General features: G+C 62.2%; 1 protein-coding gene across 7 annotated transcripts in view; it reads left to right on the top strand.

Moving 5' to 3' along the window:
• The window catches only part of BAHCC1 (BAH domain and coiled-coil containing 1), a 67,419-nt gene that overhangs the window by 7,398 nt on the left and 32,498 nt on the right, over window positions 1–27,523 (top strand). For 6 of the 7 annotated variants that reach the window (XM_017524884.2, XM_037737192.1, XM_037737193.1 and 3 more), the window contains one exon: window positions 21,448–21,627. In XM_017524884.2, the coding sequence (XP_017380373.1) occupies window positions 21,448–21,627 (180 nt within the window). Of the gene's footprint in view, window positions 1–19,403; window positions 19,840–21,447; window positions 21,628–27,523 lie in introns of those variants that run through there. The other variant, XM_037737194.1, reaches the window with a different exon arrangement.

The following is a 27,523-nucleotide window of genomic DNA, read 5'->3' as shown; positions in this document are numbered from 1 at the left end:
GGAGGCAAAGCTGTGAAATCTAGGGGGAAAAAAAGAAAAATCAACAAGAACCAACCCAAGATTTTTCATCAGTGCCTACTGCCTGGAGCCACTGGGGCTGGCGCCCATGCTGGGAGTGTGTGTGTGACCGAGGCAGCCCCGACCTGGGCGCCCACGTCGTGTGCAGCCTCCGCCCTCCCGGCTACTGGCTGGCAGGTCCTGTCTGTCTTGGTCGGTACGCCTCCCCTCTCCAGGGGCCAGGCTTCCACCAAGGCGCTATTTCTCATCTTGGTTTCAATAATCTGCTCAGATTCCCCTTCCGCCCCTTCTCTTGTTTTCTTTGGGGTATAAATTGCCGGGGCCTGGGAAGCCAGGTGCTCTGAGCCTGAGGTGTTGTGGGAGAACCGAGGCTCCTTCTGGTGGGAGAACTGCAAACTTCTTTCTTGCTAAAAAAAAAAGTGCTTCCTACCGCCAGTCTCCAAAAAAGAAAAAGAAACAAAACACCAAATAACAAAACCAAAAAATACCCCCAACTCCGTAGAGAAAAAAAAAAGAATTTCCTTGTGTGAAAAGACCCATCAAAGGCTCCCCCGCATCATGTGATTTTTTTTTTTTTTTTTTTTTAAAGGAAAAAAAACATTTTCTTAAATACCTCATTAACTCCATGACACGATGGAGTGTTTCTGCAACAGTTACCAACATTAAGTAGGTGTGAAAAGAGTTACTTTCCAAAGACGTCACCCGTCCTGCTCCATAAGTGACAGAGCTAGACATCAAAGTTGCTGCGAGCCCAGAGGAGCTACGGGAATCTGGGGCTGCGTGGACCAGCAGCTGTGGCCTGCCACGCCCGCCCTGCCCAAGCCCTGTTTGGAATGTGGGTTTCCCCCAGTGGGGCTGGTGCTGCCACCACGTCTGATTATCCCTGTGCGGAGCTGCCGCGCTTTCTGTAGGAATATCCAGGTCACGTGAGTAATAAGGCAAATTAGTGAGGCAGGCAGGGAGCGGCGTTGTGCAAATAGCACATCTCCCCTGGAAAACGTGTGCACCCCAAACGCTCCCCGGTTATTCTTAGAAATTTCCCTCATCTCCCTGTGAGACAGGGTTCAACAGCCCCCACAGACAGGACAAAATGCATAGGAGGCTGTTAGAATAACATAGATGCGGCTAAAAATACCCTCAGAAACACACATAAAAAAGCCAAATCCAACAACAGAACGAGCTAAAAATATTCCAGGCTTTGGCAAAGAGCACAGAGTTAAATAAATTATACAAGACCCATTCATGGGAGCAAGTTGACTTTCTCTCTTACGGGAACTTGGTTCAAGCTAATAAAAATAATAATTTACTAGCCACTGAGCTTTGCATGAGTTTAAATTTAATTGGTGGGGCTTCTGGCGTTTGTCATTTCTTGGCGATTAGTGGGCTTGCCCTGGCCTGGGCCAGAGTAGGGAGGGGATGCTGAGGCCCGGGCTCCTGGCAGCAGGGACACTGTCCTCTGAGGAGCAGGGCCTGGGTGCACGGGCAGATTACCCAGGAGGCTAGAGGAGAATGGAGACTGGGGGTTTCCATCTAGGCAGGTGGAAAAGAAACTGGCAAGACACAGCTATTTTAATTTGATAAATGATTGTACACCTTTAAGAGGGTTTTAACAATCAAGATACACTCCAGCAAGTTGGTAGGATGTCTGCTGTCAACTTACATGTGTCATCAGAGCTGGCTGTGAGCATAAATAACGTGCGAGCACTTGGGACAGCTGCAGCCTCTCCTGGAGGCCGAGTGTAACAGGTATCACCCCTGTCCCCTGGCGGGCACCTTTGTTCTCTTTTTCTCTGTGTGTCTGGAGGCAGGGGCCAGAGGGCAGCCATGGTGAGAATCACCGAATGCGGCTTTCATCCTGGGTGGTTTGGTTGCGGTCCTTCCTCTCTGGGGACTTTCTAGGTCTCCCCACTAAAATAAAAGTCCCCGGAACTACTTGATCAGAAAAGCCACTGTGGATATGATCTGAGGCTAGATTGGTAGCGTTGTCTGGTATCTTTTTTTTTTTTTTTTTTTTTTTGAGACAGTCTTACTCTGTCGCCCAGGTGGGAGTGCAGTGGTGTCATCTCGGCTCACTGCAACCTCCACCTCCTGGATTCAGGCAATTCTTGTTTCTCTGTCTCCCAAGTAGCTGGGATTACAGGTGTGCGCCGCAAGGCCCGGCTAATCTTTTGTGTTTTTAGTAGAGATGGAGTTTTACCATGTTGCCCAGGCTGAAATCCTGAGCTCAGGCAATCCACCCACCTCCGCCTCCCAGTGTGACCCATCGCACCTGGCCTCTGGTGTCTTTTGAGGCAGCAGATGTTTATATATATATAGTCGCCTCCCAGTAGTTTTACACACCCACCTTGGGGTTGGAGTAAAGACAACTCCCTTTGCTCTCTCTTCCTTCATGGCTGCTTCTTAACTCAATGCCCCCCAGAAATCCTGGCAGGCCCTCCCAACTCCCAAAGGACTGCATTTCCCAGAATACCCTGATCCAGCTCCAGGGTCTGAGCCTGGGACTGTCCATGTCCCTGGGCTGGGAATTCCCAAACACAGATAGAGTTCAGCCAGTGCCACTGGGAATAAGTACTTTCCGGGTGGAAGGAAGCCTTGCCCTGTTGTGCCCCACTGTCCTTCCTTCTGGAAGAGGCTTCTGGCACCCCCCTTCCTCCCTACCATAAATATCTGAATATAGGCCCGTAACAAATGAGAGCTGTCTTCTGTCCTCTGCCCTCTGGATCCTGTGAGGCAGCTACTGTGATTGTCATGGCCAAAGCCCCACTGGAGTTTCTCCCTACGCCTTGAGCTCACTGTGGGGCACACGCCTTCTTTTGGAGTGGCTTTCTCAGAGGGGCCTGGTTGCCCAGTGGCTGGGGTGGAAGCGATGCCTGGGCTCCTCCTGGGGGGCAGCGGGGCCAGCCTCTGCCTAGGGGTCCCTCCAGAGAATACCTCCCAGCCTTTGGAGTGCCCCATTGCCCTCCTGACACCCTCAAACAACAGAAGGTGCCTGCCTTCTTGATAGGTGCATCTTGAATGACAGGTTTCCAAAGAGAAGCCCTCGCTCAAGACAGGCACTGCCCCATTCCCGTTAGGAGGAAGGCAGGCTCGTCCTGGCCTGTGCAGGGGAAGGTCCTAAACCTCGGCTCCTGGGCAGCCTCCTTGAGGTGGGGTGGCCTCCCTGGGCATCCCCTGACTCGCAGATGTGCTGTGAATAGGCTTGGACTCTGGGCACTCCCCTGTCTGTTTGACAGGTGGGTGACTTGCTCTGCAGGGCCCCCCCACCATTGGCCCCCTCCCCACCCGCCGGGGAATGGCTGCCCTGGGGTTCTCCAGTCCCCATTAACCTCTGGGACCTTATTTCCCCTCACCGAAGACACAATATAACAAGCAAAAAACAAAATCACAGCCAGCGTGCAGTGTCTGGAAAATCACTCCCAGCCCAGGCCCATCTGCAAAGGATGGGATTGGAAGGGCCTCGGGCGTGGGACCGCACTCTGCTGCAGCTCCACCGCTCTGCGCGCTGACGTTTTTATGGGATAATATACCGTTTCGCTCACGCAGGCCTATTTGTCAGTGGGCTGCCCCAGTTTGTTGTAATCTGTAATATTACTGCTTCCCGTGGCCCCGGAACAGCTGCCGCCGGAGAATCCAGGGGTGCTGGGTGTGGGCTCAGGGGTCGTGGGGGAAGGTGCCGGGGACAGGCAGTGCCCAGGACCTGGTTATGAGGTGGGTGTGGAGTTTGCAGTGAGCCTCAGGCCTGGAGGGGAGGTGTTCGGCACCCAAGCTGGGAGCCAGCCGGGCTAGCATGCTGCAGCTGTCCACATGATTAGGTTCCAGATCGGACCAGCCAGGAACCGGGTTTTGTTCCTTCTGATCTGCAATGGGGAGGAAGGGAGGGACAAACAGGTGGGTTGGGGTCCTGCCTCCCCTCCTCTCCTCTAGGATCCCACAACAAAAAATCCAGCGTCTTGAGGTGAGGGGAGCAGAACAGCCCCCTTCCGCCGGCTCAGTGCAGGGATACGGCTTTCCAGTGGAAATTTCTAGAAATGGGGAATATGTGTGCTTCTGATAGGGTCCTTTGAGCAGCAGGGTGGGCTCCCCAAGCAGAGGGTGACACTGGGGGGCAGTGCATTCTTGGGACACCCCACCAAAAAAGAGAAGGCTTAGCCACATTAAGAAAGACACCAGCCTGCGACACATCGTCTTCGAGGGAAGTCGGGTCTTGGTGTGACTCCCTCTCCCTCCCGTCCTGGGGTCACAGTTGAAGCTTGCCTTCTTCCCGGGACTCCGGCAAGTAGGGGCCTCCCCTGTTCTTTTGCATGGCCTGGGTGAGGGTGAGCAGATCCAGGAAAGGACAGTTGGAGGATGCACAGACCTGAGACCCAGGGGACCTGAGCCCGGGATGGGGGCGCCATGGGTGTGGAAGGGGCTGTGCAGAGGGGCAGGTGCCCTCTCGGGCATGAACACACATTGCCCTCTGGAGGGGCTTCCTGGCCCTGTGGGCGGCTGAGTTGCCGCCCCCTCTTGGGGGAGGCACACTCTGCGGATCCCAGTAAGGCTATCCCAGTGGGGTCCAGTCCCGGGTTCACTGATAAAACTCACAGCTGCTCACACTCACAGGTGTGGCCATGTACACCTCACACAAACTCACATGCACACTCACACTCATGTTCATACATATGCTCATACACACGCACACTCATGTGCACTCATGCACACATACTCATGTTCATACACGTTCATGCACCCACGCACACATGCTCATACATGCTCATACACGCACACACGTGCACTCATGCACACATGCACTCATGTTCATACACGCTCATGCACTCACATGCTCATACGTGCTCATACACTCATGCACACTCACGTGCACTCATGCACACATGCTCTCATGTTCATACACTCTCATGCACTCACACACACATGCTCATACATGCTCATACATTCACGCACACATGCACTCATGCACTCATGTTCGTACACGCTCATGCACTCACACACACGTGCTCATACACATGCACTCATGCACACATGCGCTCATGTTCATACACGCTCATCCACTCACGCACACATGCTCATACACGCTCATACACTCACGTGCACTCATGCACACATGCATTCATGTTCATACATGCTCATACACATACACACATGCTTATACACATACACGCACACATGCACTTATGTTCATACACACTTATGCAGTGACACACACATGCTCATATATTCATCCACACATGCGCTCATGTTCATACACGCTCATGCACGCACGCACACATGCTCATACACGCACTCATGCACTCACGTTCATACACGCTCATGCACGCATGCACACATGCTCATACACACACGCACTCATGCACTCACGTTCATACACGCTCATGCACGCACACATGTTCATACACACACGCACTCATGCACTCACGTTCATACACGCTCATGCACACATGCACATATGCTCATACACACACGCACTCATGCACTCACGTTCATACACGCTCATACACTCATGCACACTCACACCTGCACTCATGCACACACACGCTCACACACGCACACACACTGTTCACAGGTGGGCCTCGAGGAGTCACACTCCAGTGGCCCCTGGGAAAGCCAGGCTGCCTGGTGACCAGCACAGGCATCTGTCCCCCTCTACGTCTTTCCCACCAGCTCCATCCTCTGGCTCCTGGCTCCTGGCCACCTGCAGGAGGGAGCAGAGCCCCAGATCCGCTTGACCGTCTGTGGCTCAGTGCCTTCCCCGGCCCACTTCCTGCTGCTGCCCCAGTGTGGACCCGGAACCCGTCTTCGGGCTCCAGCTGAACTTGGCCTTGCCCTTTCCTGAGCTCATGCTTGGCACGAGGGTGTTCCCGTCAAGATCAATTCCAGTGCATAGCGAGTGCCCTGGGGCCGGGTCTGCTTCCCAGCCCTGGCCTGGGGCCTGCCCTGAGCCTGTCTGGTCACTCTGGAAGCCACTGCCCGTACAAGTGCTGCTTCCTGTCCCTTGTGGCCACCTCCACCCCAGCCCTCTGTGCCGTGGGTCCTAGAGGTTCCCAGAGGCTCGGCTACCCCATGGCCCACCTGCCTACCACCCCTGGGCTCCCGCCCTACACCCCCAGCTCTTAGCTGCCCCATTACCGTGTCTGCCCACTGTGCCCTGCCCTCCTGGGGCCTACCCCTGCCCAGCCCTTTGCTTGGGCAGCTTCTACAATTTCCAGTACCTGCCCCTGCCACCCTGGAGGTCTGATGTTGGAGTCACGTCCTCTCAGAGCTCCTGTGTGGACCTGCCGTGCACCTAGGTTGAGCAGGGTCCCTGACTGCTCCTTGGCCACCTCTCCCCTCCTCCACGCCAGCTGAGCTGTCCTTGGCAGCAGCACCCCTAGGCCTGTAGCCCTTGTCGTCCCCTTCTGTGACCTCCCAGCCGTGACCACCTGCCGGGGTCTGTCCCACAAAGCCTGGGGAAGCCCCTGCCCAGCCCCCCGCTGGCTTGCTCAGGACCAGTGTCTTTCTCCAGACAGCAGACACCTTTTTAGGGGGCTGGAGGGTCCTGAGTCTGAGGGCTGTGTCCTTCCGTCCCTTCCTATCCCTGGAGCTGGGCTGAGCCACGCTGGCTTCCCTCTCCTGCCCTGGTGCATGGTGCCCATCCATGCTCGGGTGGCGCGCACAGGCACGTGTGAGTGGTGTGAAGAGCTGTGGTCTTTTCCTTAGGATTTCATCTGCACGCTGGGAAAGATGAACGGTCGACTCTGGGAAAACTAAGGAGGTGGCGGTGGCGAGACGCCCAGCCAGGGTCTCTGGTCTCTTTGTTAAAGATCAAGATGTCACCCCCTGACTGGCCGATGGCGTGGGGACACTGGCTGCGTGGCCACCTGGCTGGGGACCGTGGCAGCATCCCTGGCCTCCCGGAGCATCTTCAGCTGCCATGGCAGCTCCTGAGGGTGCGTGTGCCACACCATAAAGGGCGTCAGAGCCCAGGGCGTTGGCAGATGGAGCTGTCCTGTCCTGATCAGCGGCCACACAAGACGGTGGGAGACAGGAGTCGGGGTGGGGCTCCCGTCCCCCAAGGCTGGTAGAAGGCTGCTTGGAGCCGCCCCATCTGAGTGGCCTGAGACGTGTGTGTGAGCGGAGGAGGAGGCCCACTGCTATGAAGGAGGGTCCTGGAGGGCCAGGCACGGGCACAGGCTGGGAGCCAGGTCCTGTTCATCTCATGGCCCGGGCTGGTGCTGTGAGGCGACTCCTTGATTGTCTATGTGGGGGTCAGGGGGGTGTATCTGGGATTGGGAGCAACAGCAGTGGCTTCGTCTGGGTCACAGGGCACTGGAGGGTGAGGAAGGATACCTGGGGAGGGCTGCCCATGGGCCTGCTCCCCTTCCCACCCCCAGAGGGAAATCAGGGGCCGGGGAGAACGCCAGTCGTGAACCAGCTCCCTCACCGTCTGCGGCTTCTCCGTCCATAGGCTGGCCCTGTGAGCGCCTCCCCAGCAGGCCGGGCTGTGCCAGCGAGGGGGGCGCCGTGGCACCAGGCCACTCATGTCCCTGGTGCTGGTCAGGTCGGGTGTGCCAGTGAGCAGGGGTGGAGGCGGGGGCTCTCTGCCTGTCGGGGGGACTGTAAAGCAGGCTGTGCTCCCCCCACATCCAGGGGGTGGCCTCTCATCACACATTCTGCCCCCCGGGGTGGGCCTCTGAGCCCTCTAGGTTGCTCCCAGGGCAGGAGGGCTGTGGAGCCATGCCTGGGTCCTTGCTCTCCCTTGTCTGTGTGAAGGCCTGGGGCTCCCCTGCACCTCCCCGCAGGCCCGAGTGGCAGCCCCGCTCTCTGGGGTCACACTCTCTCCTCCTCAGGCCTGCAGCCGTCCTCTGCGTGACCCCATTTATTGCGTGCCCGAAGATGCCCCTGTCCTGTGTCTGCCCCGGGCAGAGGCTGAGGGTAGGCATCACCTGGGGGTGCCCGGTGGGGCCCCTGGATGCCTCACCACCTCCCCCCCGCTGTTGAGTGGCTCCCCGCCGGCACCTGGCCTGCTCCTCATTTGGCAGCTTCCAAACCCTGAGCCCAGACAGGCAGCAGGAGCTGGACCTGCCTCAGTCCAGGCCCTGAGAGTCAGGCTGGGGAGACAGGAGGCACCAGTGCCCATGGGTGGCAGTGCAGCTGGCTCCATTGGCCGCCACATTCACGGTGGGAGGAGTTGGGGGGAGCGGGGTCCTTGAAGCTGGCAGCCAGTTCCACCTACCTTCCCTTCCCTCCCTCCCTTTTTTCCTTCCTCCCTCCCTCCCTTCCTTCCCTCCTTTGAGAGGCCTCTCCACCTAGCACTCACGAAGATGGGTGAGCTGCTGGCCACCCGGAGAGGGTGTGGGGTGTCCCAGGGTGTAGGTTTGGGGCATGTGATCCCCTGTCTGAGGCTCAGGGGAGGCCTTGGCACAGTCCCCGAGCTCTGGGGCCCCATCCCCGCCTCCCTGGTCTCTGGGCCTTTGCCTCTACCCACAACCTGCACCCCTCAGCCAGGTCCTTCTGGACAAGCCCCTTGCCCCCGGCCCCTGCCCCTCCACACCCTGGTCACTCTCCCTCCAGCTGTGCGCCCGCCGCCGTGTCCCTGCCTGCAAGGGGAGCCCAGCCACAGGACGCATTTGCACTCAGTGTGACACAGGGGCCCAAGTGTGGGCACGATGAGGACAGGACCAGGCCCCCAGACCGCCTGGTTTCTGGCTGCAGCTGGCGACCTCAGGAGGCCTTGGGGCAGAGCCGCCATCCCCGGCTGGTGAGCTGGCGCTGGGGTGGCAGGAAGGAGCCCAGCTCTGTGGTCCCTCAGACACACTGGGTCTCACAGTCGGACAGCTGCCCCGTCCAGCCAGCCCAGCCGTGGGCCCTGGTCACCCCCAGCCAGCAGGTCGCGCTGTGGGCAGTTTTCCTGGAGGCCAGTCCCCTCTTTGAGAGTTTTCACATCCCTTTGGGTATCCTAAAGTAAAATTTTAATTTATTTTAATACCAAAACTAAATTAAATGAGAACGCATGTTGGGGCAAACCCTTGAGAAGCTCTCAGTGTGTGTAAATGCAGATGTAATCAGAACTGGAAACGGCACGTGAGGCCGTCCAGCCCTCGTAACGCGCTGAGTTTGGTGGTAAATTCTTAGCAGAAATCCAAAGTGCCTAAGTCTGGAGAACCTCAGCTGGGAGGTGGCTGGGTGAATACCCCTGGAAATGCCAAATGCCGGAGGGAGACCTGTGGCTGCAGAGGCCTCGGGGCCTGCCCACACCTCGGTCAGAGACCCCTGGGGCCGCCGGCCTCAGCTGCCCCACTTCAGCCTGTGCTGCTGACTTGCCCACGGGGCAGGTCTGTCCAGAGTTAGCGACTCTCCCTCCTGGCCCTTCCCGTCCCTTCGGTAGGTCTCCTTCTCCGTCCTGGCCCCCACCCCACCCTGTGGCACAGTCTCTTCTCAGTGTGTGAATAGTGGTGTCCTGTCTCACATTGTCTCAAAGCTCCGCAGCTTCAAACAGCAAACGTTGACCATTTCACAGCTTCTGTGAGTCAGGAATCTGACTCAGGGCCAGGTGCTAGCTGGGGCCTCGGACATCTCCAGACCCAACTGTGGGGGTCCCCTCCCAAGCCCACCGTTCCACTGACGTGGGATTCACGCTGGCTGCTGACTGGAAGGAGGACAGGACGGAAGCTCGGCGCAGCGGGCGCAGCCTCACCTTGGAGGGGCAGTGGGGGGGCTGTCACTTCCACCACATCCTATTCCTAGAAAGGAGCCCAGGGCCCGCCCTCACCCCGGGGCAGTTACGTAAAGGTGAACAACAGGATACAGGGTCATTGGAGCCTTTCCTGACGCCACCTCCAGCAGTCACGGCCTCCCCTACCCCAGCGTGGACCATCAGGACCTGCCCATGGCTGTGGCTGCCTCCCCTGTGGCCACCGAGCCTTCCCTGCTCTGGCCGCTGGCGGGGGGAGGCCTGCCCTCGGGGGTCTGCCTTTCTTCTGCCCCGTGCCCACGGCCTCCTTCCCTGTGACTTGGCCAGTGCCAGCCCCAGACTCACTGGAAGTCTCTCTCCCTCTCAGTCTGTTACCCCATGTCCAGTGTGGCCCTGGACATCTGAGGTGAGGCTGGCCTTATTCATCCTTCGCCCCTTTTCCTCATCCTCCTTCCCGCCACACCGCGCCACTGTGTCACTCTGGGCTGTGCTCTCCGCAGCAGAGGCCTCTGCACACCCATGGGTCGTCCCCACGCCGGGCCAGGGAGTGCAGTCCATGCAGACAGGCACAGTGTCGTCTCGGCACGTGGGAGGTCCATTCCTAGACATCCTGCCCACCGGCGGAGCGGGCTGATCCTGCAGCTGCCACGAGGCTTCAGAGCGCTGCAGCAAGGACCCCAGGCCCTGCGGGGCGGGCTGCTGGGACCACCTCGGCTTCCCTGGGCTCCAGGCTGGGCTCAGGGTGACAGTGGGTGACTCTGGCATGTTGTGGACACTCAGCAATGTTCATGAACAAGCGGGTGAGGGTGTCATCTGCATGGGCGCAGGGCTTGCTGTGGGGTGCTGGGGTGTGCCCTCTGGTCTGGGCGGTACTTTCTCCTTCTGTTTCTGTGCCAGCTGCCTGCCCAGGTGGGGTCAGCAGGTGCATCAGGCCCACCGGGCACTGCCCCAGCCCACCTGGGTGCCCTTGGGATGGGGAGCAGCAGGCCGTGGCCCTGGCCGGCTGAACCCGCATGGTCGGAGTGGGTCTCCAGACTCTCCAAAGCTGTGGGGGTACCCTTTGGGCCTTGACCCACTCTGGGGAGCCCCAGCACAGCACCCCAGGCCACCTGCCCAGGACCAGTCATGGCCCCCTCGCAGCCCCCCTTGGTGGCAGAGCTGCTCCTCCTGAGGCAGGACCTATTGTGGGCAGGGGCAACAATGTGAGGGCACCGCCTTTAGTGAAGGCCAGTGCCCGGCGCCTTGACCCTGGCGCAAGTCCCATCTGGGTGGCAGAGGCTCAGAAGGGGCTGGTTCTCCCAGTGGTCTGTGAGGCCAGTAGGGGCATGCAGGTGGCCAGCACTGCAGCCCAGACCCCCCAGAGGCAGAGCTCGGGCTGCAGGGCCGCGTGCTGAGGGTGCCGGGAGCTGCCGGACCTCACTGGGGCCTTCTCTCCCTTGGGCCTCCCGCCCGGGCCCCAATGCCACTTGGCCAGCCCTGTCCCCCCAGTCCTGGAGCCCTCTGCTAGGCTGGCCGGTGTGGGATCCCTGCCTGAGCAACCCGCTCACCCGCTCACCTCAATTCCTAGAAACACCGAGTTTTCACCTCAAAAGGGTGAGGTGAAGAATAAGACAAGCTGACCACGTGTGTCGTGAGGACGCGGGGCCAACGGGAGGACATGCTGTGGCCGCCGCCCCTCGAGGGCCAGGAAGGACTGAGGGTCCCTGGAGTTCACAGCCTCACTGCATGTCCTCAGAGCCCAAGGCCTGGGACAGGGTGAGGCTGGGGGTGGGGGTGGAGGCACCCCGGGCCCCGCGCTGCTGGCTCGTGTTGCTGCCGCGCTGTGATACGCTGCCGCCCGTGCGTTCCCTGCATCCCGGGGTGGTCTCATCTCCCCACCCTGCCCTGTCGCGTGCCCACCTGGCCAGCCGTCCTGACCACGGCGCTGTGCTCTGCACGTTTGTTTCAGATTCCCATCAGAGCCCTTCCCGCCCTAGGCCCCCTTCCAGAACCACCCAGATGCTGCGCAGGGGGCTGGGGACTGACCGGGGCAAGGGGGCCGGAGGAGGGTGCCCAGCCGGGTGACCTTGCCCTCTAAGACGTGTCTGCTGGCAGCTTCCTGGTTCCTTTCTCTCCTTCACCCATCTCTTTGGACCCTGGGTTTGCCGGGAGCCCATGGCCAGCTCTGTGCCACACAGCTGGGACAGGTGTGCTCAGCCCCTCGGGGTTGCAGCAGTGGTGGGGGACGTTGGTTGTGAAGGACAGCAGGCTGTGCTTTCCGGAGGTGGCTGCATGTGAACCAAACCCTGAGAAACAGCTTGGCCAGGGCCATCCATCCCCCTGGAGGGGAGCAGGGATGTGAGGCCCCACGCGGCCGGAGCCAGCTGCACCAAAAGCAGTAGACTGGGAAGTAACAGAAAGTGCCACGTTGGTGGGGTCAGGCCTGTGCCCTTTCAGCCTACAGCGACCTGAGCCAGCCCCAGCCCCCACCCAGCCCTTCCTGGGATACTGCAGCCTGAACCAACCTCAATTTGGGAGTCAGGCCCTTCACACCGGGGCAGGAGTGACCTGAACCCTCTGGGTGGCGGGTGGAGCTCTCCTGGCTGACACAGCCCCCACCACACTGGGCATGGTGGCCACAGTGTGTGCGATGCTTCTGTTCCCTGACCTACCCCCAGCCCCGCTGAAGCCCACACAGACCAGCATCTCTCTTCCCTGGGAGCAGGGACCCCAGTTACAGGGGCTGCGACTACCCACAAAACCATCATGGATGGCCCAGGCTGGCTGTGGGCAGAGCACCCCACCGTGCCAAGGAGATGGCAGGCCTCACACCTCCAGGCAGGCCAGGCTGGGAAACAGAGAGAGAGTGTGCGTGTGTAAAAAGCAGAAGTGTGTGTAACAAGGGAGTTTGTGTGTGTGAGTGCCCACAAGGATGGGTGTGTATGTGCGTGTCCATGAGGCTGGGGGGTATGTGTGTGTGTTTATGATGAGGAGGTATGTGTGTGTCCATGAGGATGGGGTGTGTCCATGAGGAGGGGTGTGTGCGTGTGTTCATGTGCATGTGTGTGTGTGCACAGCATGTGTGTGTGTGTGTGCATGTCCACAAGGCTGGGTGAGCACACAGGAGGGTCAGAATCTGCCCCCTGGCCACCCCGCCCCTGCACCTGCCTCTGCCCGCCCTTGTCCAGCTGCTCTGGCATGGAGGCGGTGTCACTGATGTTGCCAGTGTGGGCCAGGTGGCAGGAGGAGGAGAGGCTCGTAGCCAGCACTGTGGCTGGTCCACTTGCAGGACGGCGGGGCCAGTCAGCAGGACCACATGGATTGGGACACAGGGCCGCCCAGAACACTGGAGTCTCCCCATAGCCAGCTCAGTTGGGGTTCATCCTGTGGCCGGTGTCCTCGGGCAGGCCCTGTGTCCACATCCATTGCCCTGTGTTCCCTCCCTGTTCACAGCCGAGACCGGACATGTCCAGGGGCAGGGCAGGGGCGGGGCCCCGGTTGAGAGGCTAGAGTACAGAAGGAGAGGGTGGGTGTCCACATGGTGTCCGCTGCTCTTTGGGGACCCGTGGGCTGTGGTGGATGCCTGGGCTGGCGTGGGCGTGCGTGTGCCCCTGACACTTTCATGGGGGTCAGTCTCCCAGCAGCTGGCTCTCTTGATAGCAGGATGGGAAGTGTTCGGTTTGGCGGAGGAGACTCGTCCAGCTGGGGTTGCGGCGGCGCCAGGGGAGTGGCTCTGACCACCCTGTTTGCCTTCCCACGCCCCTGGCCGACCGCCCCATGGCCCTCAGGAGTGTCTTGGGGGCAAGGGGAGGTCCTGGCTACCTGCCCGCCCAGGAGAGCCGGTGAGAGGCATGGGAGAAGGTGTGAAGAACTGGAGAAGCAGAGAGGAGCCAGCCTGTACCGCCCACGGCCCCCACCATGGCCTCTCTGAGTCACTCAGCGCAGAGCTCTCTCCGGAGGGAGACCGAGGGCAGCCCGTGGGGAGCGTTGGCCTCCCCGCCCCCTGTCCTAGCCAAAGGGCTAAATTTACCCTTTTAATGAGAACCAGACGTACATCCGATTTTCCTTTTCTTTTATTAGTTCTGGGCTGTCGGTGGCTAAGCCCATCCCCTGCCATCGTCACCTCCCAGCCGTTTCCACGCCGGCTGGGCCGGGACACGGCAACCGCAGAGTTTTCCTATTAAGGCCTGAGCGATGCTTGCCTCTGGGCCAGCTCAGGCTTCTGGAAGGTTCTCCTGAGCCAGCCAAGGGGCTTCCCGGGTGGCATGCTGCTTTCCTGGGCGAGCGCCCCCCCCCCCCGCAGGCTGCCCCATCCCGGCCGGCCCTGGGTGTGTGTTCCTGGCATTCCTCCAGCCCCTCCCTCACCCCTCCCCCGCCGATTCGGGTCTTTCACACCGTTTCTTCTCTGTGCCTGCCTCAGCCTCTGCTTCCTGTCCAGCCTCCTTCAGGGAGCTGTAGAGGGTGGGGTGGCTTGGTGGCCCCGTGAGGCCAAGGCGCCCCCAGACACTTCCAGGGCAGAAGAGGCGACGCTAGGCTGCTTCCCAGGGCTCAGACCCCAGGTCCCGCCAGAGGTGGAGGGAGCCGTGCTGGACAGACGCACCTCTGCTGGCAGCAAGTGTGCGGTCTGGAGGGGCCGCCCCAGATCTGGACAGTTTGTGGGCCCTGGAGAGGGCTCCAGGACAGCCTGAGGGACGCCAGCACCTGCTTCTCCTCAGTGGAGAGGAGCTGGGCCTGGCCACATGGCCTGCCGGCTGCCCCCAGGGGCCACTTTCAGGTCTAGGATCTTACTGCCCCAGGAGAGGCAGATCAGAACTGAGCAGCTGTGTGGGGTCGGGGACTGGTTCCCAGGCAGCGGGGGGGAGCTGGGGGTGCCGGAGCCAAAGCTAGAGGCTCAGGTTCCCCTCCAGCACGAATGGGCCCAGGCATGCCCCAACCCAGGGCAGCTGTTCATCCCAGTGCCCCTTCCATGCCACCTTGGGCATAGCAGAGGCCAGGAGTCTTTGCCAGGGTTCAAGCCAGTAAGGGGGTAAGTCTGGTGGAGGCCTGAGCCCTGGGAAGCAGCATCTTTAGAATGTGCCCAGCTGACCGAGAACAGAGTCTGCTGAGGTGCACACCCAGACCTGTACGTGTGTGCAGCCTCTCAGCGCAGGACATGTGGCATAGTTAGCAAGGCACGACCCACGAGTCTCACACACAGTCCCTCCGCTGCCTCTGCCTGCACGCAAGTGTGAGTGTGGGCGAGTGTGTGGGCGAGTGTGTGTGTGCAAGAATGAGTGCGTGAATGTGAGTGTGTGCGAATGTGTGTTCGTGTGAGTGCCCGCAAGTGTGAGACGCACCCCGCATCATCCTGGGCCTGGGCCGCTGGTGATTGTGGCTGGGGCGGGGGAAGCATCGCTGGGCTCTCTCTGGGGGTTGAGCCTGCAGTCACCTGCACACCAGCGTCTGCACACCTGGGGAGGTGGGGGCTGGGCCTCTAGCCTTGCCACGGCAGCTTCAGGTCTCCCGGTGGGGGCGGTGGTCCCAGAGTGGCCGCTCACCGCAGGACCGGGTCCCCCTACCCTGCCGCTCACTCTTTTCCTGTAGTCAAGTGGTCAGATGCTGTATCCCTGCCTCCGAGCAGGCCAGCCCTCCCTTCCTCATCCATGCAGGAACCTGTGAGGGCAGCGTCCTCCCCCCAGTTCCCGGAATGAGGAATGCGGGGCAGGGCCAGCGAGGGACTGCTCCTTCCTCCCTCCTCTCCTGTGCTGCTCCCTTGGGGGCCTGGCTCGTGGGAAGGGTGCTTGGGACCGCCCATCACGCAGTTCCCAGCCACTCCCAGTGTCTTGGGGGAGACCAAGGGACAGCCCCAGGGGAGCCTGGTGTCCCCAGGCTGGGCGGGCCCTGTGGGGGGCGGGGAAGGCGTGGAGCGGAAGCCCTGCCGAGGGAAGAGGGGCGCCTGAGCGGGCGTGGGTGGGGGTGGGAGCTGGCTCGGCGGCAGGCGCAGCCGCCAGCCTCAGAGGGGAGGCCCATGCCAGCAGCCGGGCAGCTGGGCTTCCGGAAGCAGCGGGAGCCGGGAGCCTGGGAAGGGCCTCGCTGTTTCTCTGGAGCGGCCGCCATCTCAGCGAGACTTTTTCTTTTTTTTTTTTTTTTTTTACAACCCATTTCACAGTTTCCAGAAAAGGAGGATGCCGTCTCGGCAGCTCACTTAACTCAAAACAAATGCTCGCTCTGCCGGCTCCGCGCCCGCTTCTCCCGGCTCCCGGGCCCTGCCAGCCTCTTGTCCCCTCTGCCTTCAGGCAGGCCCCACAGGGCGGAGCAGGGTCAGTCTGGCAGGAGAGTGGGGTGGGGAACCGTGGGCACCTGGCCCCCTGGTCGCCCAGGCCCAGCTTTTGGTGTGTGTGTCCTGAGGACCCCGGGTGGGGCCGATGGAACGGTGGGTGGCACAGACCCGTGTGGGGGGAGCGGCCCTCCTCGGAGCCCTGGGCTCCAGCGTGCTCTGTACCCCAAGCTGCCCAGCACGTGCTGACCTTCTTGGCCATGGCAGGGGGCCTGGCAGACAGGTTGGCAGGAGGCCAGCTCCCATGGGCCATCCTGGCCACTTAGGGCCACCTGAGCCGCAGCCCATGTGGCCTGCCCCCAACGGCTGTGTGCCGGCCTCCCCACCCAGCTGCCCCGGGCCAGGCTCAGTGGGCATTGGGATCCCAGCCCAGCTGTCGTGCAGCTGTTCCCCAGCCCTCCTGCTGCTGGTCTGCCCTGGGTTAGCAGCTGCCTCCTGGTCTTGTTGGCTGGACCTTGGGCGCCCGGTCACACTGGCCTCCCAGGGATTGGGCTGTGCCCGAGGACCTGAGCCACCTAGGGGGTGGCCACAGCCCTCCTGGCATTGCCGTCTCCCAAAGCGGTTTCCTCAGCTAGCTGGGTGCCCGAGCCAGGCCTCTGCGGTGTCTAGGTAGAGCTAGGGTGGTACTAGGGCTGGGACCAGAGCCTGCTGTGGCTCTGGAGTTGGGGGAAGGGCGCCTGCCACAGGCCAGTGTGCAGTCCTCGGTGGACCCCACAGATACCATGTGCAGCCTACTGGTCCCTTCCCCAGGAAAATCCTAAACCCGTACTGCCTCCCTCCCTGTGATGAGGGCTGATGGAAGCCTGGCGGAGCAGCCCCAGGCAGGCTCTGTGCAGGGCCAGGGTGCCCTGACCGTGCTCACGGGCAAGGACGGGACAGCCTTGGTGGGGACAGGCCTTGTTCAGCCCCAGCAGAGCACTTGAGGCTACAGGCCTGGACCAGCCACCTAGACTGGGTCATGCCCCATCTCGTACCAGCCCCATGGTGGGTCCATGACCCTGGAGCATGGTGGCACTATGTCACGTGAGTCTGAAGCCCCAGGCAGGGGAGCTGCCACTGCAGGCAGTGCCAGGATGGGGTGCTTGGCTTGAGGAGGCCTAGGCCAAGACCCATTCCCTGGACCCCCAGCTGCCTCCGTCTGGGCTGGTAACCACAGCACTTGGTAAACAGGGACTGTGCCAACAGGAAAGAGCCCTCAGTCCGGTTCCTGGCTGGCCTTGGCTACGTGGTCTGGCCCTGGTTGGAGCCCAGGCAGCCGAGGCACAAGCTCTGTCTGGGGCTGACTGCTGGTCGGCAGGCAGGGGCTGGGGAGGTGGTAGCCAGGTCTGCCCATGGCTCTGCTGGCCAGTGGCATTGCCACCCCAAACTCCTGGAGGTGGCAGTAGAGGCGTGAGGCTCTGTCCTGGGGTTTCCTGGGCTCCTCAGGTGCTTGATGGGGTAGGGAAGGCCTCAGGTGGCCCGCAGCCCCCTCCCCGTCACTGGCAGGGGTCACCACAGTAATGACCACCTGCCAGGGTCTGCAGAATCTGCTGTTGAGTTTCAAGCCAAGGCCAGGACAGCAGGGGAGAAATTCACCCCTTTAAGCATCTGAGAGGCCCCAGCCATTTGCACGCCCAGCCTGGGCAAGGGTGTAGGGCAGAGGCACTTTCACCCACATGGTTCTGCCTCCAAGGTGCTGGCCTGCTCAGTGGCGAGTGAGAAGCCCTGGCCACCGCTGCCGCCATGAGCCAGGGTTGCCAGAGGCCACCCCAGTCCCCTTGTGGGGGTTGGTGGGGTCTCATGGTAGGCTCAGTGCCCAGGATGCCTGCATGGAATTGAGTGCAGCGTGCCATGTGACACTGAAGTGTGTGCACCTGTGCCCAGAGGGGGTCCCAGGATGCTCGTTTGATGCCTTTGGGGGTCTCAGAGGGGGTCTCCATTCCACTCTTGTGCTGTTGCTTTTTGGGGCTGGAGTCTCACTGTCACTAAGGCTGGAGTACAGTGGAACAATCTCGGCTCACTGCAACCCCCGCCTCCTGGGTTCAAGCCATTCTCCCACCTCAGCATCCTGAACAGCTGGGATCACAGGTGTGCACCACCACGCCTGGATACGTTCTGTAATTTTCGTGGAGACAGGGTTTCACCGTGTTGGCCAGGCTGGTCTTGAACTCCTGACCTCGTGATCCACCACTTTGGCCTCTCAAAGTGCTGGGATTACAGGTGTGAGCCACCGTGTCTGGCCTCTCTTGTGCCCTATTAGCTGAGCTTATTATGGTGAAAATGCAAAGCTGTGATGTTGGTATGCCAGGGAGACAGCAATCCAATGGCCTGTTCTCAGAATGAAAGAGGGAAGAGGAGTGAAAAAGACCTCCATGTCAGCGGCCCTGGCTGACTGGGCACAGACAGCACTTCGGGGCCCCCAGCTTGGCCAGGGCTGATGAGGCATCAGGGAGGAGCTGGGCTGGGGCGCCTGTCCCATTCCCTCTTATTTCCCAGACTCTGGGGCCACGGACCCTTCCTTGATGGGGGCTCAGATAGGGCACCGCAACAGGGGTCCCCAAGTCCAGAGACAGGCTGGTGGCCCACTGAGGGCCCTGTGGGACAGGAGGGTGTGTCCTGCCCCTGCCTGCCGTGGTGTGGGAGAGGCCAAGGACGGGGTTCTCAGGCCGGGATCTTGGAGAAATCCCTTCTCCAGACCCAGCTTTTGGACTCAGTTGCTTCCCACCATCCCTGGGAGGAAGAGGCGGGAGGGACTTCCCCGGGAGGGTGTGGGGGCGGGAAGGCCGGAGGGACTTGAGGCGGGCCTGGGCGAGGCAGCGGCAAGCTTCCAGCTCCGAGGGGAGCCCACACTCACCCCACAGGCATGCCCCAGGGTCCCCAAGCAGGGGAAGCCAACACTTCCCTTCCCAACCCAGAGTCCCCTCCCTGGCCGCCGGGCCTGTGGTCTGGCCCCGTCCCATGTCAGTCCCAGTCCTGTGGTCCGGGAAGCCCCTGGCTCCGGGACACCCTCACCCCCTGCCCTGAGCCTGGGTTCTTTAGCTGGCTCTTCCTCTCCACCCACCCACCCGCCACAGAGACCAGCTCAGCCCACGCCCCCGCCAGCACTCACAGACCCTTCTCTGCTGCCGTGACTGGGAGGGGCCCCTTGAGTCCCCACAGCCACATTCACACACAGGAGGGGAAGGGGCCTGGGAACTGGCGCCGCACAGCAGGACCTCGCCAGGGCCCTGCAGGGTAGCTCCCCCCCAGCCCCCCAGGCCCCACCGCCTCTGCTGAGTCACCTCATGTCTGGGAAGTTCCCAGGGCCAAGCCAGGCTGGATGAGGCATCAGAAATTCACAAATTCCCCCTGCCTCCTGGGCCAGGGAACGGTTGTCCTGACTCACCTCAGGCTGGGCCCCTGCAGACGCCCACTAGCCCCACGCTCAGCCTCACGTCCCCGTTACCTGAGGCAGCAGTGGCTACCCTGGTCCCTGAAATGGTCCCAGGCCAGGCTTGCTGCCCGTGGGATGGAGATGACAAGGTGCCAGGGCGCCTGGCAGGGGTGGGGGCTGACCAGTGGCAGCCCCAGACCACCCACGGAGCAGCGGGGCCTCGAGTGCAGAAATTTCCGTGCGCTGTGTCCTCCGTGAGCAGGAGTTGGTAGCCATGGCAACCCAAGGAAGCTCCCTCAGCCTGGCCTTGGCCGCTGGACTTCGGCAGAGTGGGGGCACAGCTGAGGGGCCACAAGCGAGGTTGCAGGTGGGCCAATGGGCCAGGAGAGCCGGGCTGGACGGGGCCCTTTGGCCTTGCCATTTCCCGCACTCAGGTGCAAGGGGAAGTGCTGGGTGTCCCGGCCATGCCCAGGAAGGAGCCTCTCGCTGCCCCCACCTGAGCCAGAGGTGAGCGCCATCTGCAGCTCTGTGCTAGCCCGGTCAGGGCCCAGCCCCAAGAACTCTGCAGGGATTTTGGGAGTGGATCCGTCCTCAGCGCCGCCCTTCCTTCCTCTGTCTGCTGTCCTCAGCCTTCCCCCGGTTCTGTTTCTCCCTCCGCTGGGACTGGGGCACTGCTGTCTGACACGTCAGTTGGTTGGGCCTGGGAAGAGGGATGAAGACCCCACTCGGGAGAAAGAACAGCTCCTCTCAGTGCTGCCTGGAGGAGCCAAGACTGCGTGGAGCTGACATAGGGCCTGTGGCTGGAGCCCTGCCCACCCTGGTGCCTCGTGTCTCCTTGGCCCTCTTGGCAAGCATGCTGGCAGTTCGCCAGTGTCTAAGAGGCCATGGAGCTGCCCACCACTGTGGGCTGAGAGAATCAGGGTGCTCCCCCTATGAAAAGGAGGCCCATACACAGGGCGGTGTCTTCCCCAAGGTCCTGAAAGTGGATTTGGCAGAGTACTCTGCACCTAGTTGGTGGTGGTGGTGGTGTTCGTGGTGATGATGGTGATGGTGCTGGTCCTGGTGACTGTGTTGATAACGATGGTGATGGTGCTGGTGGTGACGGTGGTGGTGGTGGTGACGGTGGTGGTGTTTGTGGTGATGGTGACGGTGGTGGTGGTGACGGTGGTGTTTGTGGTGATGGTGACAGTGGTGGTGACGGTGGTGGTTGTGGTGATGGTGATGGTGGTGGTGACGGTGATGGTGTTTGTGGTGATGGTGACGGTGGTGGTGGTGACGGTGGTGTTTGTGGTGATGGTGGTGGTGGTGACGTGATGGTGACGGTGGTGGTGTTTGTGGTGGTGGTGACGGTGGTGGTGGTGACGGTGGTGGTGGTGTTTGTGGTGATGGTGGTGGTGGTGACGTGATGGTGACGGTGGTGGTGTTTGTGGTGATGGTGACGGTGGTGGTGGTGATGGGTAATGTGGTTATTGATGATGACTGGTGCAATGGTGGTGTCGAGGGTAGTGATGTGGTTGATTATGATGGTGGTTTGTGGAACTGGTGGTGGTATGGTTGGTGATGGTGGTGGGTGATGTGGTTGGTATTGTGTGGTGGTGGTGAAGTGGTTAGGGGCGTGGCGGTAAAGGTGATGTGGTTGGTAGTAATGTGGTTGATGGTGGTGGTGGGCCATGTGGCTGATGGTGATGTGTGATGTGGTTGGTTGCGATAGTGGTGGGTGATGTGGTTGGTGGTGGTGGTGGTGGTGTGGTTGGTGGTGATGTGGCTGGTAATGGGTGATGCGGTTGGTGGTGATAATGGTGGATGATGTGGTGGTGGTGGTCGTGGTGGTTGGTGGTGATGTTGTGACAAAGATGCCATTCTTGGATTTTGCAACAGCAGGGGGTGTCAGTACCAGGGCACCTGAGCCACCGAAAGACTCAGGACCCCGAATGTGGCTGTCAAAGGCATGTGTGGGTAGCTTTTCCCACCATCAGCTTCTTGAATGTTTAAAGACAAAGGCTCCAGGAGAGTTTGGGGCTGAGAGTCCCCCGTGGAGAAGGGCTGTGGTGTTGCCCCTGCCTTGAGCACACCCTCAGAGCTGCCCCCAGACTCACTCTTGCCCTGTGTCCACAGCCAGCAGCCGCCTGATGGGAAGTTCTCCAGCCTCCTCTTTCATGGGCAGCTTCCTCACCAGCAGCCTGGGCTCGGCAGCCTCCACGCACCCCAGCGGCCCCAGCTCCTCCCCGCCTGAGCAGGCCTACCGCGGCTCCCACCCCGCCACCTCCCAGATCTGGTTCTCCCACTCCCACGAAGGTAAGTTGGTGGACTGGGCTCCCAGCAGTGCCCTGGTGGCCAAGAGACTGACCCTGGTGCCCAGGCTAGGGGCAGGTGAGGGGCTCCCACCAGGACAGTGGGAACCTGGCCAATGGGCGTTGCCAGGCACTCTCTGGTGAGGCCCCCTCCCTGCTGAGGAAGCCCTTGGGGAGGCAGCGATTGGTTGGAAACAGGGGCGGCCTGTTGGGCCGTGGTCCTGGCCAGATGTGTGCTCCAGATGGGCAGCAAGGGGGAAAGTGGGGGCCAGGAGGGACTCTGGGGAACTGAGAAAATGTGGAGCCCAGCTGGACTGGCCGCACCCTCACCATGGCCGCGCCCCACGTCCCCAGACTCTGGGAGGAGGGCTCCAGATGTACCAGCGGTGGGGTGGTGGGGCCGGGCAGGGGGAGCTGTCAACACACAGGCTGCCACCCTAGGGCCTGGCCCAGGACAAAGAGTTCCTCCTAGGCCACCTGCCTCCCCGTGGGACACAGCCCTGGGCATGAAAGCACACAGTAGGCACCTCACCAATACTGGCTACTCTCAGGCTGCCTGGCCGGCAGGAGGCCCCTGGAAGCCCCCATGGCCTTTCCCTGTCAGGGCACCCCTGCTTGGCTCCCCATGTTGCCCAGACCCCTTGCCCTGTGGCGTAGGCAGCAGCCCTGGCCCCCATGCCCCTGGCCCCACAGTTGCTGGTATTTCCTCGGCCACCCCAACCCCATGGCGTGGGAAGGGTTACGCCCCCGCGGCTGGCACGCGGAGAGGTAACTGCAGTTGGCAGCAGGCACACAGGACTCTCCGCTCCTGGCACCCAGCACTGCCGTAACTCAATGACTGCTGAGCGGCGGGCGTCATGTTTACAGAGCGCCGCGGACCCACACACCGCGCCGCCGCCCTGTTCCAGGCAGGGAGATTAGCACCCGGCACTGCTGGAAGCAGAGAGACCTCTCTTTGTGCAACAAGAAAGGGGCTGTTTTCCAAACAGAACAGGTGACGAGTGAGGGACAGTTGCTGAAATTATTTGGGCTCTCGGCGCAGGGTGCACACGTTGGGCAGGCGGTAAGGCGCAGCCTCTTCCCGGGTGCAGGGGACGCCGCTGCCTCGGGACGAGGTGGGCGGCATGGGGTCCTCAGCCCAGGCTCGCCTGCCTCTTCCTCCCGCCCCTGTGCTCCTAGTGGCCTCCCAGAGGGGAGACCAGGCTGGCCATGGCTCCTGGGCTGGCCGTGGGGAACTCGCCTTCCTGGCTCCTACCCCCACCCCGCCCCGCCTCAGCCTTTTGTGTCTGTGGGCAAATGCCCCGGCCAGCCGTGGCATCTGGCTCCCAGGATGTCTGCAGGGGGGAGGAGGGTGGCCTGGCAAGTGGGGAGCAGGAATGGGAGGCCTGTGGCAGCCGCAGCAAACCCCCTGCAACAGATGCAACGGCCGTGCCTGGCCCCGGCCCAGCTGCAGGTGCCCAGACCCACCCGGCCAGCTGACTTGGTTTCCCTCCTGGCAGTGGTGGCCCCTAGTCGGGGTCCAGAGTGGCACTAGCCCATCTCTCACACCGCACCAGAAGAGAGCCCGTACCCCACCCCTTCTGCCCACCCCGGGGGACCCCACCAGCAAGGAGGGCCGTTTGTGGGTAGCGCCACCTGCCTTGGCGCCCCTGGCCTGCCCTTCTGGGAGCTGCTCCGAGGGCGAGCGTGTGGTGGCCCGCAGGCAGGCAGCACCCATAACGGCTTCCAGACACTCACTTCCCTTCTTACCAACGGCTGCCTGGGCAGACCTGCCCACATCCCACCCGGGACCCCTACCAGCCTTCAGCCCCTCACACCACCCAGCGTCAGCCGGTTCCATCTGCCCCCGAGCCCTGAGAGCTCCCGGCTGAGTAGAGGCCAGTGTCCGGCCACAAGCGTCTGCAGGAGCGCCTGGTGTCCAGGCTTCTGAGCCTCTCCCGTCTGCGTCCCAGGGAAGCAGCTCCTCTGGGCAGGGGTGGCCTGAGCAGAGGAGGACAGTGCCTGCAGTGCCCCAGCTGTGGCAGGCCAAGGAGGTTAATCTGTCCACCCCGCTGGGCACCTGGCACCCAGCTGGGCGAGCTGCATCTCCCCCCGTCCGTGTCAGGTGGGGTGGACACGAATGTGGGGCAGGGACCAGGTGGACAAGCACAGATGGAGGCAGACAAGGGGACTGGGGCATGGCCTCTGAGCCACCCGCCTGGGCCCCAGAATGCAGGCCCCCTCAGGGCTGAGAAGGGGTGAGGGTAGGAGAGTGCCCTGAGGGTGGCAGAGCTTCCAAGGCCACACACCTGTGAGGCCGGTGCCTCCGCCTCCCTGGGCCTGCACTGCTTTCAGTTCTGCTGCCCTGCCCCCCGGGATCCCCTCCCCTGGGGGGTTCCCTGCCACTCAGCCGTGCTCCCCGACAGGCGGACAGGCCGCATGGAGCTGCCGCACTGTGAGCTGAGCGGCAGAGGCCAGGGCGGGCGGGCCGGGGTGAGAGGCTGGCTGGCTGCCCGGGCAGCGTGCCTGGCTGCTAGTTTGACGGGGTGCCAGCTGGCTCCCCATACGCCGTGCCTGTTTCTCTGCCGTGTGTGTTCAGGGGGAAGGGGAGTGAGGTGGGCGGGGGGCACGCGGCTCGGCCGGAGCGTGGGGGCCTCCCCGGCAGGCACAGCAGGCTGCCTGGGCGGTCTGCCTCGCCCACGTTTCCTTCCAGTGGCCCAGGATGGGCGGGAGGCAGGTGCCCTGCCCAGCCTGTCTACCACCCATCCCCAGCCCAGGGAGGCCAGAAAGGGGCAGGCCAGTAGGAACCCAGGTTGGGGTAGCCCCAGGAACCCCCCACACCAGGCGGGGCCTCCTCTCTCCCCATCTGCAGGGCCCCAGGGGGGAAGCCCGGGGTGCTGCAGAGGCAGCCTGGAGCTGGAGGAGCCGCCCCAGAACATCTGGCCCGGGCAGAGCCCGTCTGTTCCGCTCCGTGCCTCCTGGCCCGCAGGCTCACCCAAGGCTCGGGTTCCCGCCAGCAGTGGGCCTCCCTGGGGCTTGGGGTGGGGGCGGGCAGCGGAACTGGCCAGGGCAGAGGTAAGCTCCTGCTGGCCAGCCAGTCCTGGGTGGGTGAGAGTGGGTGTGGGGACAGGCACAGCTGGTCCCATTGTCGGCAGGTCCGGCCCCCTCCCTCCCCACCGCGACCCCCAGCTGCCTGGTGGGGACCACCCACAGGGCCAATGAAAGGGGATTCTGTTCCTGGGGGGCTCAGCTAGGAAGGGGAGGGGGTGGGGGCTGCTGAGCTGCCTGCTGTGGCCACTTATGGTCTTTTGTGCCGCCTGGGGGGGCCATCGGTCACACGCACAGGCACTGGCTCTCCACCTGGCTGGCTCTTGGTCAGAACCATGCCCCCTCAGCGGCCACTTCTCACAGGGTCTGGCCACTTCCAGGGAGGCCACTTTTCACCGGGCCTAGCCAGCTGGGCGGATTCACTTCTCACCGGGCCTGGCCAGCTTTGGAGTGGGGACATTTCTCAGTGACCAGCTCTGGTGGGGGCACTTCTCAACGGGCCTGGCCAGCTTGGGGGGTGGGGGGCTGGGCTGTGCACGCTGAGTGCGCCCTGCTGTCGGAGCCCCACAGCTTCCTGCGTCCTGCCAGCCACCCCCTGCCCTCTCTGTCCCCTCTGAGGTCTCAGGACTCTCGTGTGCTTCTAGGGGTGAGCAGGAGCCAGGACCGCATCTGTTTGAGGGACACACCTCTGAGGGCACAGGTCCACCTGCCCCGAAGCCCTCAGGTGCTGGGGCCCCAGCTCTGTCCTTCCCATGATGCCTGCCCGGGACCTGCCGCTTCCTCCCAGACTGTTGGCAAATCCTTCCTCTCCCAGCCACGGTTTCCTTGGTGGCTAAAACGGCCTCTTGATCTGTTCCCCACAGGCCCGCTGACCACCCCAGCACTGACGTTTCTACCTGATCTCACATCCATGGCGGGGTTCCCTTGCCCTGCCCAGACTTGCCATCCCCTTTCATGTACGAGGGAGAGCTGAGGCAGTGGGGACAAGCTGACTCCCTGGGATGTGAGGGACAGCGTGGGCGTCCCAGCATGGGGGTCCCATGTGGGGATGGAGGGGCCCTACCAGGCATGCCATCTCCTGCCAGCTTCTCGCAGCCAGAGGGAGGCTGCCCCATCCAGGCCTGTGACCCTTCCAGAGGCGTCCTGTGGCTTTCCGGAGCCAGCCCTCCCACACCTCACTGTGGCCCGCCCTGCCAGGGTCCCAGCCTCCCATCCCCACTGGAGTCTGCCCTCGAGCCCTTGGCAGTCCCCAACCCCCAGCCTGCCGAGACTAAGAGCCCCGTGTTGACAGCCTGGCTAAGTGCTGCCCGTCACTGTTGAGGGCAGGGTGGTGGCCAGCACCCAGGTCCACCCCTGGCAGAGGGCTGCACAGGGTAGCTGGGGGCAGGGGCATCCCAGGTGGCAGAACCTGAGCCCTGGGGAGGTTGGGGAGATGCCCAGCCCTGGTTTGGGTGAAGGGCCAGCCAGGTTCCTGCACCTGCAGGGCTCCCAGGGCCAGCCCTGGCTCGAGGTTGGGCAGGATGACAGCCCTTGTGTCATGACCTGCCCTGGGATGGCCCCTGCTTCCTCCTGGCAATGTCGCACTGCACAATGGCACTTGCTCCCATTTTACAGATGAGGAAGCTGAGGCTGAGGACTGTGTGTGACTGAGAGCATGTCCCCTCATCCCCTCCCTGCGCTCTGGGCTGCCGGGCTTTGGAGTGACGTCCCCTCTGCCCCGCAAGACCCTGCTCTCCCAGAGCCAGGGACTCAGCCAGGGGCTTGGAGTAGAGGCTGCTCTGGGATCCAGGGGGCTGCACCCGTACCCTTGCCCACACCCAGGCACCGCAGGACAGGGCGGGACAGAGCGGGGGGGAGGGGAGAGGTCTCCACAGACCCAAAGTTGCCTTAGCCTCCATGCCACATGCCCAGCCTCAGTTTCCCCATCTGCCAGCCATACCAGTGAGAATAGCTGTTCAGATGCCATGGGATACAGGCACAGAAAGCACCTTCTCCCTCCCGTGTCCTGTGGTGGTTGTCCAGTGCTGGGACCAGAGGCCTTGGTCACCAGGGGTGGGATTCGGCCCTGCTGGGCTGACATCCCTGCACCTGACTGGTGGGGTGCAGCTGTCTCCTGCATGCCTGTGTGTGGGGCGGGCTGGTGGTGTGCCCGTGGCCCCAGGTGCAGTGACAGGCAGGTCAAGGACGCTGCCTGCAGAATGTGAGGAAGCTTCTGGTGGGCAGGCAGGAGGGAGTTCCTGGCAGCCAGAGCTGCTGTCCAGGGTGCCGGCGAAGGCTTCTAGCTCCACACTCTGAGGATTGGCTGTTTCCTCCCCTGGCTCGAGGATGGGCCCCAGCCCTGGACCCACCCTCCCCCCATCCCCAGGGAGGCTGCACTCCTCGCTGTGGGGTTGGTGCCTGGATCGTGGGCAGGCTGCCCGCTGCATACATTCTAGAGGCTCCCCTGGGAACCTGGCCCCTGCCCCCACTCTTTGCCACCTTGCTCCGCCTGGGAGCAGACGGAGCTGGCCAGGCCCGCACCTGAGGCCAGTGCCCCACAGGCCTGTGGATGGGGAAGGGGCTGAGCTTCCAAAGCCTCAGGAGGCCCCGGGGATTGGGCACTCCAGCCCCGAGAAGGAATCTGCTGTCTGCCCACCAACCACTTGTGTCCTGGAATCAGCACTTTAAAACAGCCTGGACGCCCGGGGGTCTGCCCACCTGGGTGAGCGGCCCGCGGGGGCAGCCAGGGTGTTCGGCAGAGAGCTGGTAGGACAAGGGAAGGGACCGCTGCAAGGTGATTCCTTTCAGGTCCTAGAGCAGGAATGGGAAGTGCCTGTAGCCGAGGCCACCACCGAGGCCCCTCCTGTGTCCAGGGCAGGTGTCACACAGTCCAC

The sequence above is a fragment of the Cebus imitator genome, unplaced genomic scaffold (genome assembly GCF_001604975.1).
Source record: "Cebus imitator isolate Cc_AM_T3 unplaced genomic scaffold, Cebus_imitator-1.0 Scaffold36, whole genome shotgun sequence".
NCBI classification, from domain to species: Eukaryota; Metazoa; Chordata; class Mammalia; order Primates; family Cebidae; genus Cebus; species Cebus imitator.
The sequence above is the reverse complement of the archived record's forward strand: the minus strand, read 5'-3'. Positions and strand labels throughout refer to the sequence as shown.